Genomic DNA, 14,161 nt, shown 5'->3' on the forward strand with positions numbered 1-14,161 from the left:
ACAGTAAGATAGAGATGGTAATGATTATTGAAAGTTTTCTTATGTAACTTTCTCTGTCTGAATATATGTATCGTGTCCTGTCTTGTCACTATTGTCACTGTTCTAAACTGACAGATTCTACTTGAATTTTCTTAATTCTAGTTTTTTTTTAATTTGTAAGTGTAGTCCTGGATCACAGCAGAAAATAAAATGGTTGCAAATTAAACTTTTTTTTAAAGTTCTGAGATTAAAAGAGAGTTTGGGGGTCATTCTAGAGAAGCTTTGTTTTTCCCAGATACAAAATACAACCATTCACATATTTGGCCACGACAGTCCCGTAATAACTGGCTTGTTTCTAATTTATTCCTTTGATGGGAATTTGAATGAGATCAGATTCATGGAAATAATATCCATGATTGTGTAATTGATGACTGTATTGTAACAAATTTCCATAAAGAGATTGAATTAATATTTTGTGGGCCCTTAGAAAACTTTGCATTGCATTGCAGTCAAACTCTTGACTTAGCAATATGATTTTCATAGGTTTATTTATATAGTAAACATTTCTTCATTGTGAGGGTGGGGCGGGCTTTTTGGTTGACTCTTTAAAAGGAAATGGTCTTTTTTCAAAACTCTTCTTCTGCCCTAATCCTCCTCCCTGATTTCACCATTAGTAAGTTTGAGTCAGAACTCTGCGTGTCTAGCACACTTGTGCCACCTGAACTGGTTATTTATTAGCTGGCACTCACAAGCTGTTGTCTGGGGCGTGTTCTGTCTGTGCCAGCTCATGTCTGCCCAATATGGTGTGCTCACAGAACACACTCTTGGGTCGTGTCTTCTGGGGAGGTGATTTTTTTGCTGGGAACATGGATCCTAGCCCAGACTTTTTACTGGTTTGTTTACCCTGCATCATGTACTGGAGCTGTTCTGGAAATACATGCGTTCCCACATAATGCTTCTACAGCCAAAACAAGCCTATCTCTTACAGTGTGTGTTCAGTTACTCTTTTGTTTTAGACTACTGTGATTTTCTTTAAAAAGTATGACCTTAAGAAATATTTCCATTTCATATTTAGCTGTATTTCTGGTATTTTTATGTAATGAGAGTTTCCATTTGTGTTTAAATGATGGATACAAAGAAAGGTTCTGACAGAATATCTGAGTAGTAAGGGGTGGTAGGAGGTTTTTTAGATAATGAGAGTTCTCAAGTATCCTATCAAATTTTTTTACTCTAAATTTCACTTTAATAAAGAGGCAGCTCCATTTTGCATAAATGATTTCTACCTATGTTTAGTAACATTGCAAAGACACCACCAAACTTAAATGAAATTACAAGTATGTGCTATTCTAAAACTCTTTGGAGTCATGATTGTAGATTTCCAAAGGACTTTGTGCGCTTAATTTTATATTTTGTTTCATTTAAATGATAGTTATGTCGGATTTAGTGCTGAATATTTGGTAAAATTCAATGCTTTCTGGAGTAACTTTGTGATGATCATTGTGTGTGACAAGGTTTATTTTTTGTTTAACCCTAGGCCAATAAAAAGGGGAGACATTTTGCCACCAGAGAGAGGCAGAGAGGTTGCCAAGGAACTCGGGATACCATACTATGAAACCAGTGTGTTTGACCAGTTTGGGATTAAAGATGTGTTTGACAATGCAATCAGAGCTGCCCTGATCTCCAGAAGACACCTGCAGTTCTGGAAATCTCATTTGAAGAAGGTCCAAAAACCTTTGCTTCAGGCTCCATTTCTACCTCCAAAAGCCCCTCCTCCGGTTATCAAAATTCCCGAGTGTCCTGTGCCGAGCATGAATGAAGCTGGATATTTATTGGACAGCCCGCTGTGTGCAGATGTCATGTTTGTTCTCCAGGAGCAGGACTGCATTTTTGCTCACAAGATTTACCTAGCTACCTCCTCTTCAAAGTTTTATGACCTTTTCTTAATGGAATGTGAGGAAAGTCCCAACTTGGATGAAACACAGTGTAATAAAGAAAATACAAATAAGGATGTTCTGACAAGTCACCTTGAGACAAACAGTGACAGTGATGAGGCATCCTTGAAATCTCCTGATGTTAAATTTCCCCCAGAAAGTAGTGACTCTTTAAACACTCTAGAACCTGAATCTGGTGAAACAAACTCTGCAGCAAGATCTCTGGCATCCTGGGGTAAGGGGTTTGTTAGTGTGAATAAGGAAATGCAAGTGAATCCTGTCTCAAAGCGGACGTGTCCTGTAACTGTGGTAAAAATGGATTCGTCTGTGCAGGCCGGACCTTTTAAAACTGTTTTGCAGTTTTTATACACAGGCCAACTGGATGAAAATGAAAAAGACCTCACCAGACTGGCTCAGATTGCTGAAATCTTGGAAGTATTTGACTTGCGAATGATGGTGGAGAATATTATGAATAAAGAAGCCTTCATGAATCAAGAGATTACTAAAGCATTTCATGTCAGAAAAGCTAATCGGATAAAAGAGTGCCTTTGCAAAGGGACATTTTCTGGTGAGTAAATACATGCTTAAGCAGGAAGAGCACTACTTTCTTTCTCTTCCATGTTACTGTCACTTCATAGCCTTCAAAAACTGTGACAGCTTACATTGTTCTGAGAGGAGGGATGACCCCGAAATTGTAATGTTACTCAGGCCAACTGTTCCAGCCTGTAGTTTCATTTCTCAAAATCTACTCACAGCTTTTAAATAAGCAACGCAATTCTCAAAAATGTTGAACATCCAGTATCCCCCTTTACAAGTGAGGTTTTTCATTTAGCTGTTTAAAAGACAAGAGTTATTTTTGGGGTGAGGATCATGGGAAATGAAGGAGGTCCTTGGTTAACAGCATGCAAGTGAAGCACATTCATGAGACAAGGTTACTCCTGAAGCACAGACTTGCAGCACTCCTGTGCCTTTGTTCCCTTGGCAGATGTGACATTTAAATTGGACGATGGAAGCATCAAGGCCCACAAGCCACTGCTGATCTGCAGCTGTGAGTGGATGTCTGCTATGTTTGGAGGATCATTTATTGAAAGCTCCAAGAGTGAGGTATTTGTCTAGTTTTGTCTGTTTTGTTTACAATGTCTGATGGATTTAGGGTGATGGAACATCATCTATTTGAAAGGTTGCAACAATCTCTAGAATCAGGGATTTACTCTTCCTTGCAAACCTGGGATGCTCTTCTTCTTAAGGCATTAAATGAGGTTGCCCAAGAAGATAACATACTTTCTCCAAGGCACAAGTCTTCCTCCAGCATGGGAGTGTGTGTTTAAACCCAAAGTCCTCTAAAATATTAAATATGGGGGAGAGAAATTAAGTGTGAATTTCTTTAAAATAATTTTTTAAGTTTTGTAAATATATATTTATACAATCAGAAGCACTACAAAGAATACTTGGGGCAGGGGCATTGATAAAGGAACTAAAGATAAAAAAGGGTTGAAGAACATAGAGTGTTAAACCAGAAAAGGGAGCTGTTTTCACAGCAGAAACTGAGCTAACTTTAGGAGAAATTCTACTAACTTCAGTAGCAATTCAGCACAGATTCTGTAGTGCATTATCTTGTCCTTGGAGTAAAGCAGGTATGCAATACAGTTTAAAAGATCTCAATACTTTGAATAAGATTTTGCAGAATAAGCCTTGTATTTTTATGTGCCTTCATGGTCTGTTTTTCAAATTCCAAACCCTGTGCTAATATTTTTTCTTGTGCTTTATCCATACCCAGGCTTTTTTTTGTTTTGGTTTTCTTGTTGCTTTCTATATTCATATGCTCATATGAAGTGTTCACATTTTTTTTGTATTTAATATTCTGATAGATATTTTTCTACTTAGATTTTTCTGGCTTCTTCTAATACAGCTGTAAACATAATTCCTTTCCCAGAGGCATACTCAACAAGTGGTTCATTAAAAATACATAGTTTGATTCTAGTGAGCAGCATTTGGCAATGAAGAATGTGCATTTATTTTCTACTGGCCTATTTTTAATGATTAGCTTAACAGTCTTCGCTCATCTTTCCAATTCTTTCCAATTTAAAATATTTAGCTTCCATTTTGTAGAGTTTAAAGCATTCAGTAATGCTTTTGGAAGTTTTAAAATATAGGTAGATATGAATTGAATGGTTTGCAAAGAATAAAACCATCTACTTTTACATATTACCTTTTCTGTATTTGGGGCAAATTTTATAAACTCACTCATTAAATTTACAGTTCTCTGCATTAACAAAAATATATCAATAATGGATGAGTTTCACAGCTAGCTGCTCTCACTTGGAGAACTGAGCTGCTTCCCAGAGTGGCTGATGTGCATGAAAGGTTCATGCTTTAGCATGAGAAATTAGGCAGTTCTTGTCCTAGTCTTGGTAGCTTAATTCCATGCTCGTTACACTCATTACATGTGTGTGGCAAAAAGGGCTTACGTTTCTTTTTCCTCATTTCTTCAGTTTTCAGTTCCTTCCCAGCCTTGTTTACCTGGATAATTTGGTTATTTACCAAAAGACTGAGGAGGGTGGTTTTATTGTTATCCTTTGTTTTCTGTTATTCTCAGAATCCACAGAGTTTTCTTTGCCAGGAGCAGATAGATTGCATTCCTCAAGGAGTCCACCAAGGGAGGTTTGGCGTGGGAAGTGCTCAGTGACTTTTATGTGTAGCTGTCCATTTGCAGGCTAGAGAGCATTGAACAGATTCCCTGTTTGATGTGGATCCAATTCCAGCTTGGATATAACCTGGCAAAGGATCTGACTCTGGAGCAATGCTTACCTGTTGGTTCTGTTTTGGAAAATGTTTTCCCTGCATTTCTGAAATACCTTGAAGAGAAAAAGAGACAGTCCAGCAAAGTGAGAGAAGTGAAATATAGCTGCTGTATGAAAGTCCCTTAACAATTAGAAACTCTTTTCTTAAATATCTTTTCCAGGTAGTTCTTCCCAACATAAACAAGACGTCCATGCAAGCAGTTTTAGATTACTTGTATACCAAGCAACTGTCCTCCAGTCAGGAACTGGACACACTTGAGTTAATTGCATTGGCAAATAGGTTTTGCCTTCCTCACCTGATTGCTCTAGCAGGTAAGAATTTGTGGCCTTGTCTGATGCAGTGTCTTCTGCAACAGCTGAAATGTGCTTTAATGGTTTTCGGAACACGTAAGATTTTCTCAAGTGTCAGAGAAAATAAATTTTTTTTTTCTGAGAGGGCTATTTTAATGCAAATTGATATTTTTACACAGAGAAATGTATTTGCCTTTCTCCTGCCTTTTTTAGTTTTGTGCTAAACCAGCTCAGACCACTGAAGTTTTCTGTGCTTTAAAAACAGAAAGAGTAAACCTTCTCTTTAGCATTGAGGATAATGTCTGTGGATTGTAATATCCATTTTGGTGTTGTTAATTTACCTGAAAACAGGAAGGACTACAAGTTTTCCATTAAGTAATGAAGTGCTCCGCTTTACATTTCTGTTCAAAGAAAGTAACTGAGCCAATTCAAAACTGGTCTAGATTATCATGTTTTTAGAAATGCTGCCTAGATCCATTTTCACTACATGGGAATTGGATATTTTGGTATATACTTGGGGATTCAACCCTCATTTCAGAAAGAAAAGCTTTTCAATCCCATATTTAGAGAAAAATTACAGGTTAGAATACTAGTAAAGTTTTAAAATTAAATCCATACACATCCCAGACCTCTGGGGTTGTTTGGGTTTTGTTGTTGTGTTTAATTTGTTTCACTCTATTTCAGTAATTTAGCATTGTTCTGATCACATGACCAAGGCCAAAACTCAGGGACAGGTGAAATAAAGCTACACCTACCTACAGGACTGCATTTAGGCAAGATTTAATCACATACCAAACCCTGGCTCTCCTTCAGTTGTGCATCAGGACTGTGTCTCTTGTCTTTACTGGTTTGAACAGACCAAATCTTCATTGCCTGATTTTATATGCACATTTTAGCTGAAGTTTTGAGTATTTTTTAACGTAATTGCAGTGTAAACATCCTTACAGTATTAAGAATATTTCATTCCATGTAATTTTTGGTGAAATAATTTTGAGTCCAAAGGCTACTGTCAACAGCTGAACCCAGTAGAATCAAACCAACTGACAATGTTTCCCCAAAAACACTCAGACTTTTATTATGGGAAATGGTTCTAGGAAAGGGTTGGGGAGAATTTTGAACTTAGGTGATTGTTGGGGGTGCTGGTCAGCCTTCATCTGAATCTCTAGGAACAAGTGATCTGAAAACCTAAACAGGGCCTGAAGTGACCTTTTCTCTGTCAATGCTGTGTATATACTCATTAACAAATCCACAGTTCAGTGGCAAGTGCACTGTTGCTTAAAAACTTCGTATGACCCAAAGGAGACAGCTGATCCGTATTTCTAATTTATACTGAATATTGTACCCATGCCAGAGAGAGACTAGTGGCTGCTGACCCTTGTCCTTCTCTAAGTGGTTATGAACCACATCTTCAGCCACAGCTCTAAGGGTCAGAATTTGACTTCCCCCAAATGTGAGGTTGCTAAGGATATCTGTGTGAATGTGACCCCCTCCCAGGAGGAGGGAGAACATGCTGCCTTGGTTCTTTGTTACCTGTAGATGCTGTGACCTTGCAGTGTGACTGTTTCCCCTGTGAGTGATGAGTTTTCTCCCCTCACAGAGCAGCATGCAGTGCAAGAGCTGACCAAGGCCTCCATGAGTGGCATTGCTATAGATGGAGAAGTCCTCTCCTATTTGGAACTGGCACAGGTCAGTGTACACAGCCTTCTGAAGATATTCTGGTCAGCTGCAGGACTTGCTTTTAGCTCCTTACTGGTGCTGAGCATTGCTTCTAAGTGGCTCAATGTCTGCAGTTCTGAGAAAGACTGATGATAAAACTTAGTTTCATCTTCTATTTTAAAGAAGGTTTTTCCATTAGTTCAAAGGTAAAATATCCCTTTAAGTAACCTCAGAGGAGTTGTCTTTCGAATATATATTTTAGTTTGTCTTGATTGTGGAACTTCCAAGCTCCATGTTCTCATGACCATGGTTCAGTAACATGAAAAGCAATGTAATGAAGCTGTTCAGCTTTGTATGATTGATTGATTGATTCTTGCATTTCTTTCAATTCAGTTCTTGGAATGTCTTTGCAGTACAGGTCTAAATATAACATTTTTTGAATACTTAACTGGCTACTCAAAGTCAATTGTCTGATAATTCAGAGTATGTGCAAATCCTCTTTATGTCCAAATGCATCTCAGTATTTCTTGAGTCCCGTAAGTAATTAAAAGAGAGAGCCCCCAGCTCACAGTTAAACTGCACACCTCTGTTTTCCAAAATGCAGAAGACTCCCAGATACAGTAGAACAAGCTAAAAATTTTATTATTCTTGATTTCACACTAACAATGAGTCAGCTGCAGCTTGGCTTGAAGTAGCACTAAAGCACTGCACAAGCTGGCCACCGTGCAAGATTTCCTGCAGCTGTTTAAAAAGGCCTCTCTGCAATACCTGTACTCCTGCTTCAAAACCAGAACTGAACCCCTCCCAAGAGAAAGCAGCTCGCTTCACTTCATTTTGATTGTAAGAAGGGCAATTTTCCTTTTTTTCCTTCTCCTGGTTAAAGACAGAAGCAATATGTCTAGCTACTGTTAGAATATCCCATGTGGCCAGTACCTACCCCACTATGATGTGTTTATAACCCGAGATCAGAGCAGGCAGTCAGAATGAACGCTTGGGAGAGTACGGCCAGGTACCATCTGCTGGGACCATTCTAGCTTTAGCTGTTAATAGGGGCTACAAAATGAATGATAACCCCAGGAAATGGAATAAGCTCTTTGTTTTTCTTCACAGTTTCACAATGCTAACCAGCTGGCAGCTTGGTGCTTACACTACATCTGCACCAATTACAACAGTGTTTGCTCCAAATTCCGCAAGGAAATCAAAGCTAAATCTTCAGGTATGGGAAACTTCCCCCCCTCCGTTTTCATCAGGTTTTCCCTTCTTTCTCCCCACCCAGCTGATTAAACATAAGGACAAAGATGAACTCACGTAGCTAAGCCAGGAGACTGAACCTCTGTGCTATCTTGAACAGCATTCATAAATTCTTATCTGCAAAGAAAGGTCATAATCATTAGCCTGATTGCTGGGCAAGCATCATGTTTTTTACCTAATTCAGTGATGCTAAAAGGAACAGAGCTCTTTTCAGGCTCTGCAATGAAAAATACACTCTGTAAAGGCCTTGCGTTTTTATAGTTTTTGGTGGATTAATGCCTCTTGTGTGTAACCACTTCCAAAGTCTTTTCACACTTAAGGCATTTGAGGAAACTGGGTGAATCCTTGATAAGCAAACCAGCATAGAGAGTGGATAAATGATTAGCTGCATAGCTTTTTGCAAGACATTTCTGGGATTTGTGTATCTTACTGGCGTCTTTGGGGATTTCTTTCATTGTTTCTTTTCAATCAGATAATCAAGAATATTTTGAGAGGCATCGGTGGCCGCCTGTGTGGTATTTAAAGGAAGAAGATCACTACCAGCGAGTTAAAAAGGAGAGAGAAAAGGAAGATGTTGCACTGAACAAACATCATTCAAAGCGGAAGTGGTGCTTCTGGAATTCCTCTGCTGTAGTTGCCTGAACAAAGCAAATAAGTGGAAATCCATAGCCAGAAATTAGTCTTATTGTTAGAAATAAGATGTAGTTCAGGTTTTCGGGAAACTGTGTTCCACGTGTGCATTTATTACTGCTAGGGTCAAAAGCACAAGCTCACTCAAAATGAGCCTGGAACAGCTCCTTGAAGTCATCTGTATATTTTTTGACTGGTAAGCAGATAAATGTCAACCATTATTACATTACTTTTTTTACAAAAAAACCCAAATCCAGCATTAATGTTTCAATCTCCAGTTGGGAAATATTTTTATACTTTCTGGTGTATTTTGGTCAGATAAAATTCTGGATACTGTTTTATTTTACAGACACAGAATAATCATGTAGCAGCTTTGTAATTAGATTTTAACTATTTTTACTATGCGAGTACAGTGAAATAGACAATCTTCAGTCATAAGAGACTGCTTTTAGAGTATCTCATAAAAGGTCATCTTAGGAAAAAAATCTAGTTGCCTACTATAGGTTGTCTTTTTCAAACTAAGTACTGTGCACTGGTAATATAATTAGATGGTTATTTCCCCTTTCTAAAGCAAAGGGTTAGAATAAGATCCAATAACTGCAAGATATAGAGTGCTTGATCTTTGCTCAGCTGAATAATAGACAGCATAATTACCTGTTCAACTGCAGGCAAATGTATTTCTGATATTTGCCATGTAAGTGCAAATAATTACGACTACGTGGGCCATGTGAAATCTAGTGATTCTAAGTATTCAGAGGTTTTATATGTCTAGATCAAAGAGGATATTTCTAAAATCATTTAGAAGGGCTTATTAATTTATATCCTTATACAAGTATGGATCTGAATGCAAAAAGCAGTTACACTGCTTGCATTTGAATTACTGCATGGCAGTTACCTTGTTCTGCAGGATCTTCACCATGCAGCAGCCATTCCTCATGCTGAATTCCTTTTTGCTTCAGTGCAAGCAAATGAAAGGGCTGCAAAAACAAGTAGATGTTATCTAGTGTTCCAGCATTTTGTAAGTGAAGAAGGGTCTTCACACACAAGATTACTTCAGTTTGATCCAAATTCTTTTATAGCTTTTCCCAGGTAGAACTCAGTTTTAGGTTATTTTTAAGTAGGTGATATATTTCCCCTGGAAGTAGATGTTCCCAGAATGCTGGGGGCAAACTCATGGTGGTAAGGCAGGAGTTCTGCACAAGTGGTGCAAGACAAGAAAAAGCTTCCAGTGTTTCCAAATAGCCTGTGTGTTTATGACTTTTTATCAACCATTACTCTAAAGCTGCAGTGTTACACTAGATTACATAAGGATGAGAACATTTTTTAGAAGACCAAAACTCAAATACATAGACTGTAGAACATACACATGCAATCCTGTGCAGTGTCTCAGGCACAACTCTGTAACCAAGGTAGTATTGTGTATTAGGTTTGTTAATACTGTTCTGTGCTGGCAGCTCAGCACACCAATGTGAAAAGCTGTTTGCTTGTTTGTGGTTTTTTCTCTGTATCCAAAGGCAAGGCAGTACAGTCACCCCCCAGAACTGTAGGTCAGGAAAGGCTTTGGCCTGAAAGCCATAAACACCTCGACATATTTGCGTTCTGCATGGACTCCTGCTCAGCTGAGGCTACCACAGGATGGTAGGAGCCACCCAGCATGGGAGGAGAGGCTGCTCTACAAACCTTTGTGAGGAAAGCAAGTGAGAGATTCCTACCCCTCTGAGATTTGTCACCGCATGGTGATAAAGAAGGGCTATAAATGGTGGTTGCAAATATGTCTCCTTAATTCTTGGTCAGTGACAATGTGGACAAGAACATGGAATGAGAGAAGACGTGTCAAGACTGAGATAAATAGCTGTTGTCATAAAATGTTAACCAGTCACATTTTAAGTAAGTATTGCTACTAGGTTTTACACAACCAAAGCTACTGTATGATTGTAATCTTGCCAAACTGTAATGGATATATAAATGAACCTGAGGTATATGCAATAATATCCAGTTATTCTAGTTATCAGCTACTATAACCAAGTGGCTGGTTCATTTGGTTAATGCTGTCTATGGCCTTTAATCTTGGTGGTTATTTTGTGTTTTTTATTTTGGAAAAAAAAGTCAATAAAACTGTTTAGTTACAAATTGTCTCCTAGCTCTTTGAAGAAACTTCCTTAATTTTGAATTGCATTCTTCCCTTTTTAGTGCTGCTTGTAAGCATTTAGTTGTGCTATCATTCATTGAATTTTACTGAACTTTTACATATTTGCATAGCACATTAGGATTTATGCTTGGGAATGTCACAAGGAAATCCTATAGTTTGTATATTATATTGGAAGGTTGGTGCTGGTCACTTATTGTTAAACTGCACAGCAAAAAGAAAAACAAACCTCTTGCCACTTTTCCCCATGGTTTCTAATATTTAATTAGCATGATATTACCCAAGGGACATGAAACTAATTGGTCATGACAGACACAGGGAGGAAAAATGTAGGTAAACAGCAGGATATCTGTGAGGTTTTCAGTATGCACTAAACTTGTACAAACACTGTTTTCCCTGCTTTCTCACTGCCTTAGTTGCCAACCATCTTACAGAATTCCTCATTACCTGTTAGCAAACCCTCAGCAACTACCTCCCTGAATACAGCTTGTTTAATTGATAGATGTGTAAACCTGGTACTTTTCTAGAGAATTTTTGCAAGATATCACGCAAAGAATGCCATGTTAAGAGCTTTGAAAAAAATCACAAAGCAATGCCAAGGGCACTGAAAGCACATTCAGTACAGTGTTCATTTGTTATTCAAGTGCTCATTTATGAAAATGTTACATATCTAATTTACTTTGGAAGCAAAATTTTATTTATTTGAACTTACCATCAGTAAAGGTAATGGGCTCAAAGGAAAGAGAGGTGATGTCAGGTGCAAATATGTTTCTCTTGTTTATGATAAAAGCAGTAGCGTGGAAGGAAGGAGCAAATCGGAGGCATTGCTCTCCAGGGCATTCTTTTTTAAATACTAAGACCAATGTTAAGAAGTTCTTTGTTTCTGGGGAGTCTCATTCATCTTACCTCTTAGAAACAATGTTTTTCTATTTGTTCTTTAAGACAGAATTTCTGCCAGCAAGTTTCTCTGCACCACAACACAAACCAGTTTCTTTGGCCTCCTACCCACAAATAGCCCACCAAAGCCAGAAATAAGAGGTGTTGTGTGAGTAAGATGGGAGTGGCCAGACTTCAGCCACAACTCCCTGATTTCATTCACTGAAGACCTTCTCCTCAGAGTCCTTTAGTCAGATCAGGCCTCAAAGTGAGCAAAGGTAAGCTAGACAGTACTAAATATGTGGGTGTGTTAAGAAGGGTTGCCTACTAGAAGAGACTAATCTGGAAATCCTTTCTGAGCACTGAAAGCATGGTTCTCCCAGAGGGAGTAAGGAAAAGCACAGTGATTTATTGCCCTGATTCTTCAGCAGCTTGCCTACAGATAGCCCTCAAGAATAGTTTATGCCTAGAAGTGTTTGATTTGTAAAATTGGGGGATTTCTTTTTCCCATGTTCAAATAACAAGTACTGATAGAGCAACTGAAGGCATCTTGGAAATCCTTCTCTCAGGGTCAAGTCTTTCATCCTCTGTACAAAGAGGTTTAGATAAAGATCTAATGTACTCAATAGGATTAATTTTGGTACGTAAACTCCAGGATGGTGACATATTTCAATTCTTCCAGACTTCAGCATTTAGTCTGGTGAAGAGATTTGCTTTGTCAGATGGAACCACAGTTTTGTCCCTATTCTGTCCCTTTTTTCCAGATCACAGTCTTTCTACTCTTGCCACTGGATAGGCCAGCATTTATTTACTCTGGGTTGGATTCCAAAGTACATACTATGCAGTGAGATGTCTTTAAGGTGTCTGCTTGCCACTCCTGAATCCCCTTAGATTTTTGGTCTATTAAAATGATCCAACAGCATTTGCATGAGTTTACTTCTCCTGCAGGCAAGATTCCCATTGAAATGGATGAGGTACTGCACACACACACACTTCGGGCTTTGAGGTGCCGCCTAATGAATTTCCATGTTACCGCTTGCCTGTGTTCCAAATCTCCCAAAGAAGTTTGCTGTGTGTACTGCATGCAGGATAAGACAGTGTGTTAGCAATGAGAATCCCCATCCTGAAGGCTCTACAGTAGGATAATTCATTAATTAAATAGTTAATTTGTGCCTTTGCCTTTAGCTAAGAGAACACAACCCGTGTCACGGATTCACTTTGCACTAGCAGCCAGAGTAGTGAGACCGTTGTATATTTATATATGCAAACTAAACCCCTCACTGCTGCTAACATAAAAATCTTGATTTCTGGTATAAATATGAAAAGCTTTTGGATCAAGGCTGCAGGAGGCTAAGACGAAAATTTGAACATTAGAAGATGCAAGAATGGTTATGCTAATGTACCCCAGCTCTCAAGAAAATCAAACTGAGAAGGTAAAGCTGTGATTCAGGGCGAGCCGAGCATGGGACAGCAGAGTTGTGATGGCTCCTTTATAACTGTTCAGCCTTGCCAGCTGGTTTGTAAGCAGGCCACATAGCTATAACATCCCACTGGGATGTTCTGCAGCACCAAACATTCCCAAGAGGCAGGTCCTGCATCCCACCCACCCCCACAGCAGGGGGGGGCACAGGTTACAGTGAAAACATTACATTGCTAATTCATCCTGTCATTTCCTGTACAGCACTGGTACCCCATAGTCTGTCCTTTGGCCTGCAGAGGAGCCCAGAACCACCTCCTGGATATCATATATCTGGTTTTGTCCCATCTTGAAGGATATTCCAGAGCAACAAGGATGTTACCGCAACACAGGAAGGATCTCCAGCCAGTTTCCTTCACTGAGACAAAAAGCTCTGGGGCAGCCAGGTATTGGCCTGTATAGGGATTTCAAGATAAAAAAAATATAACAACTTTGCAAAAACACTCGAAGTCAGAGACTGAGTGACTGAACATACAGGTATGAGCTGTGTGACTGCCTGGACGAGTATTTAAGGAACCATTTAAAGATGCTGAACTGGGAGGGGCATATCCCCTGGAGATAGCAGCTCTGCTTTTCAGCTTTAAAGAAAAGCAGCCTTCACCATTAGATAGAATTAGGAAGCTGGGTGCCATCCCTCTGTATTGCCCTGGTCTGAGGCCATGGAGGGCTGCCTCACCCCCCATCCCCACACTTATCTAAAGTTTTAGATAAGCAGCCAGGTGATGACACTTCACAGTGAAGATTTTCATAAGAAATTTTATTGCCTTTGACATTAAAAAAAAAGAAAAAGGATTCTTTAGTCACCATTGGGATTAATATTTTTTTAACTTATGGATGTATAATAAGGATTACATGGCATTCCAGGTATTAGTACTGAATATTCAAATTATCCTCACAGGTTATAAAAAAACCCCCTACAATTAACAGCAGTTTATATGATTAAATTTGCATCTTAGTCATTAAATATAAGCTGATCATTCTGACTAGATGATCAGATGTGATTGCCTCCACCACCCAATATTTTAAATATTAGTTATACACTACATAGTACAAAGAAATTTCTTTACATTCTTCTCCTGGGTCCTCAATTTCAGCTCCCTGTAAAATTTTGTGGATCCCTGTG

General features: G+C 38.8%; 1 protein-coding gene across 2 annotated transcripts in view; it reads left to right on the forward strand.

The window, feature by feature from the left end:
• RHOBTB1 (Rho related BTB domain containing 1) overlaps nt 1–8,776 on the forward strand; it is a 50,491-nt gene extending 41,715 nt beyond the window's left edge. For both annotated transcript variants that reach the window (XM_017746443.1, XM_008642765.2), the window contains 6 exons: nt 1,514–2,478; nt 2,896–3,014; nt 4,873–5,023; nt 6,600–6,688; nt 7,769–7,874; nt 8,382–8,776. In XM_017746443.1, the coding sequence (XP_017601932.1) occupies nt 1,514–2,478; nt 2,896–3,014; nt 4,873–5,023; nt 6,600–6,688; nt 7,769–7,874; nt 8,382–8,551 (1,600 nt within the window). In that variant the 3' untranslated portion in view covers nt 8,552–8,776. The remainder of the gene's footprint in view (nt 1–1,513; nt 2,479–2,895; nt 3,015–4,872; nt 5,024–6,599; nt 6,689–7,768; nt 7,875–8,381) is intronic.
• The last annotated feature ends 5,385 nt before the right edge of the window (nt 8,777–14,161 follow it).

Source organism: Corvus brachyrhynchos, unplaced genomic scaffold (genome assembly GCF_000691975.1).
Source record: "Corvus brachyrhynchos isolate BGI_N302 unplaced genomic scaffold, ASM69197v1 scaffold279, whole genome shotgun sequence".
NCBI lineage: Eukaryota > Metazoa > Chordata > Aves > Passeriformes > Corvidae > Corvus > Corvus brachyrhynchos.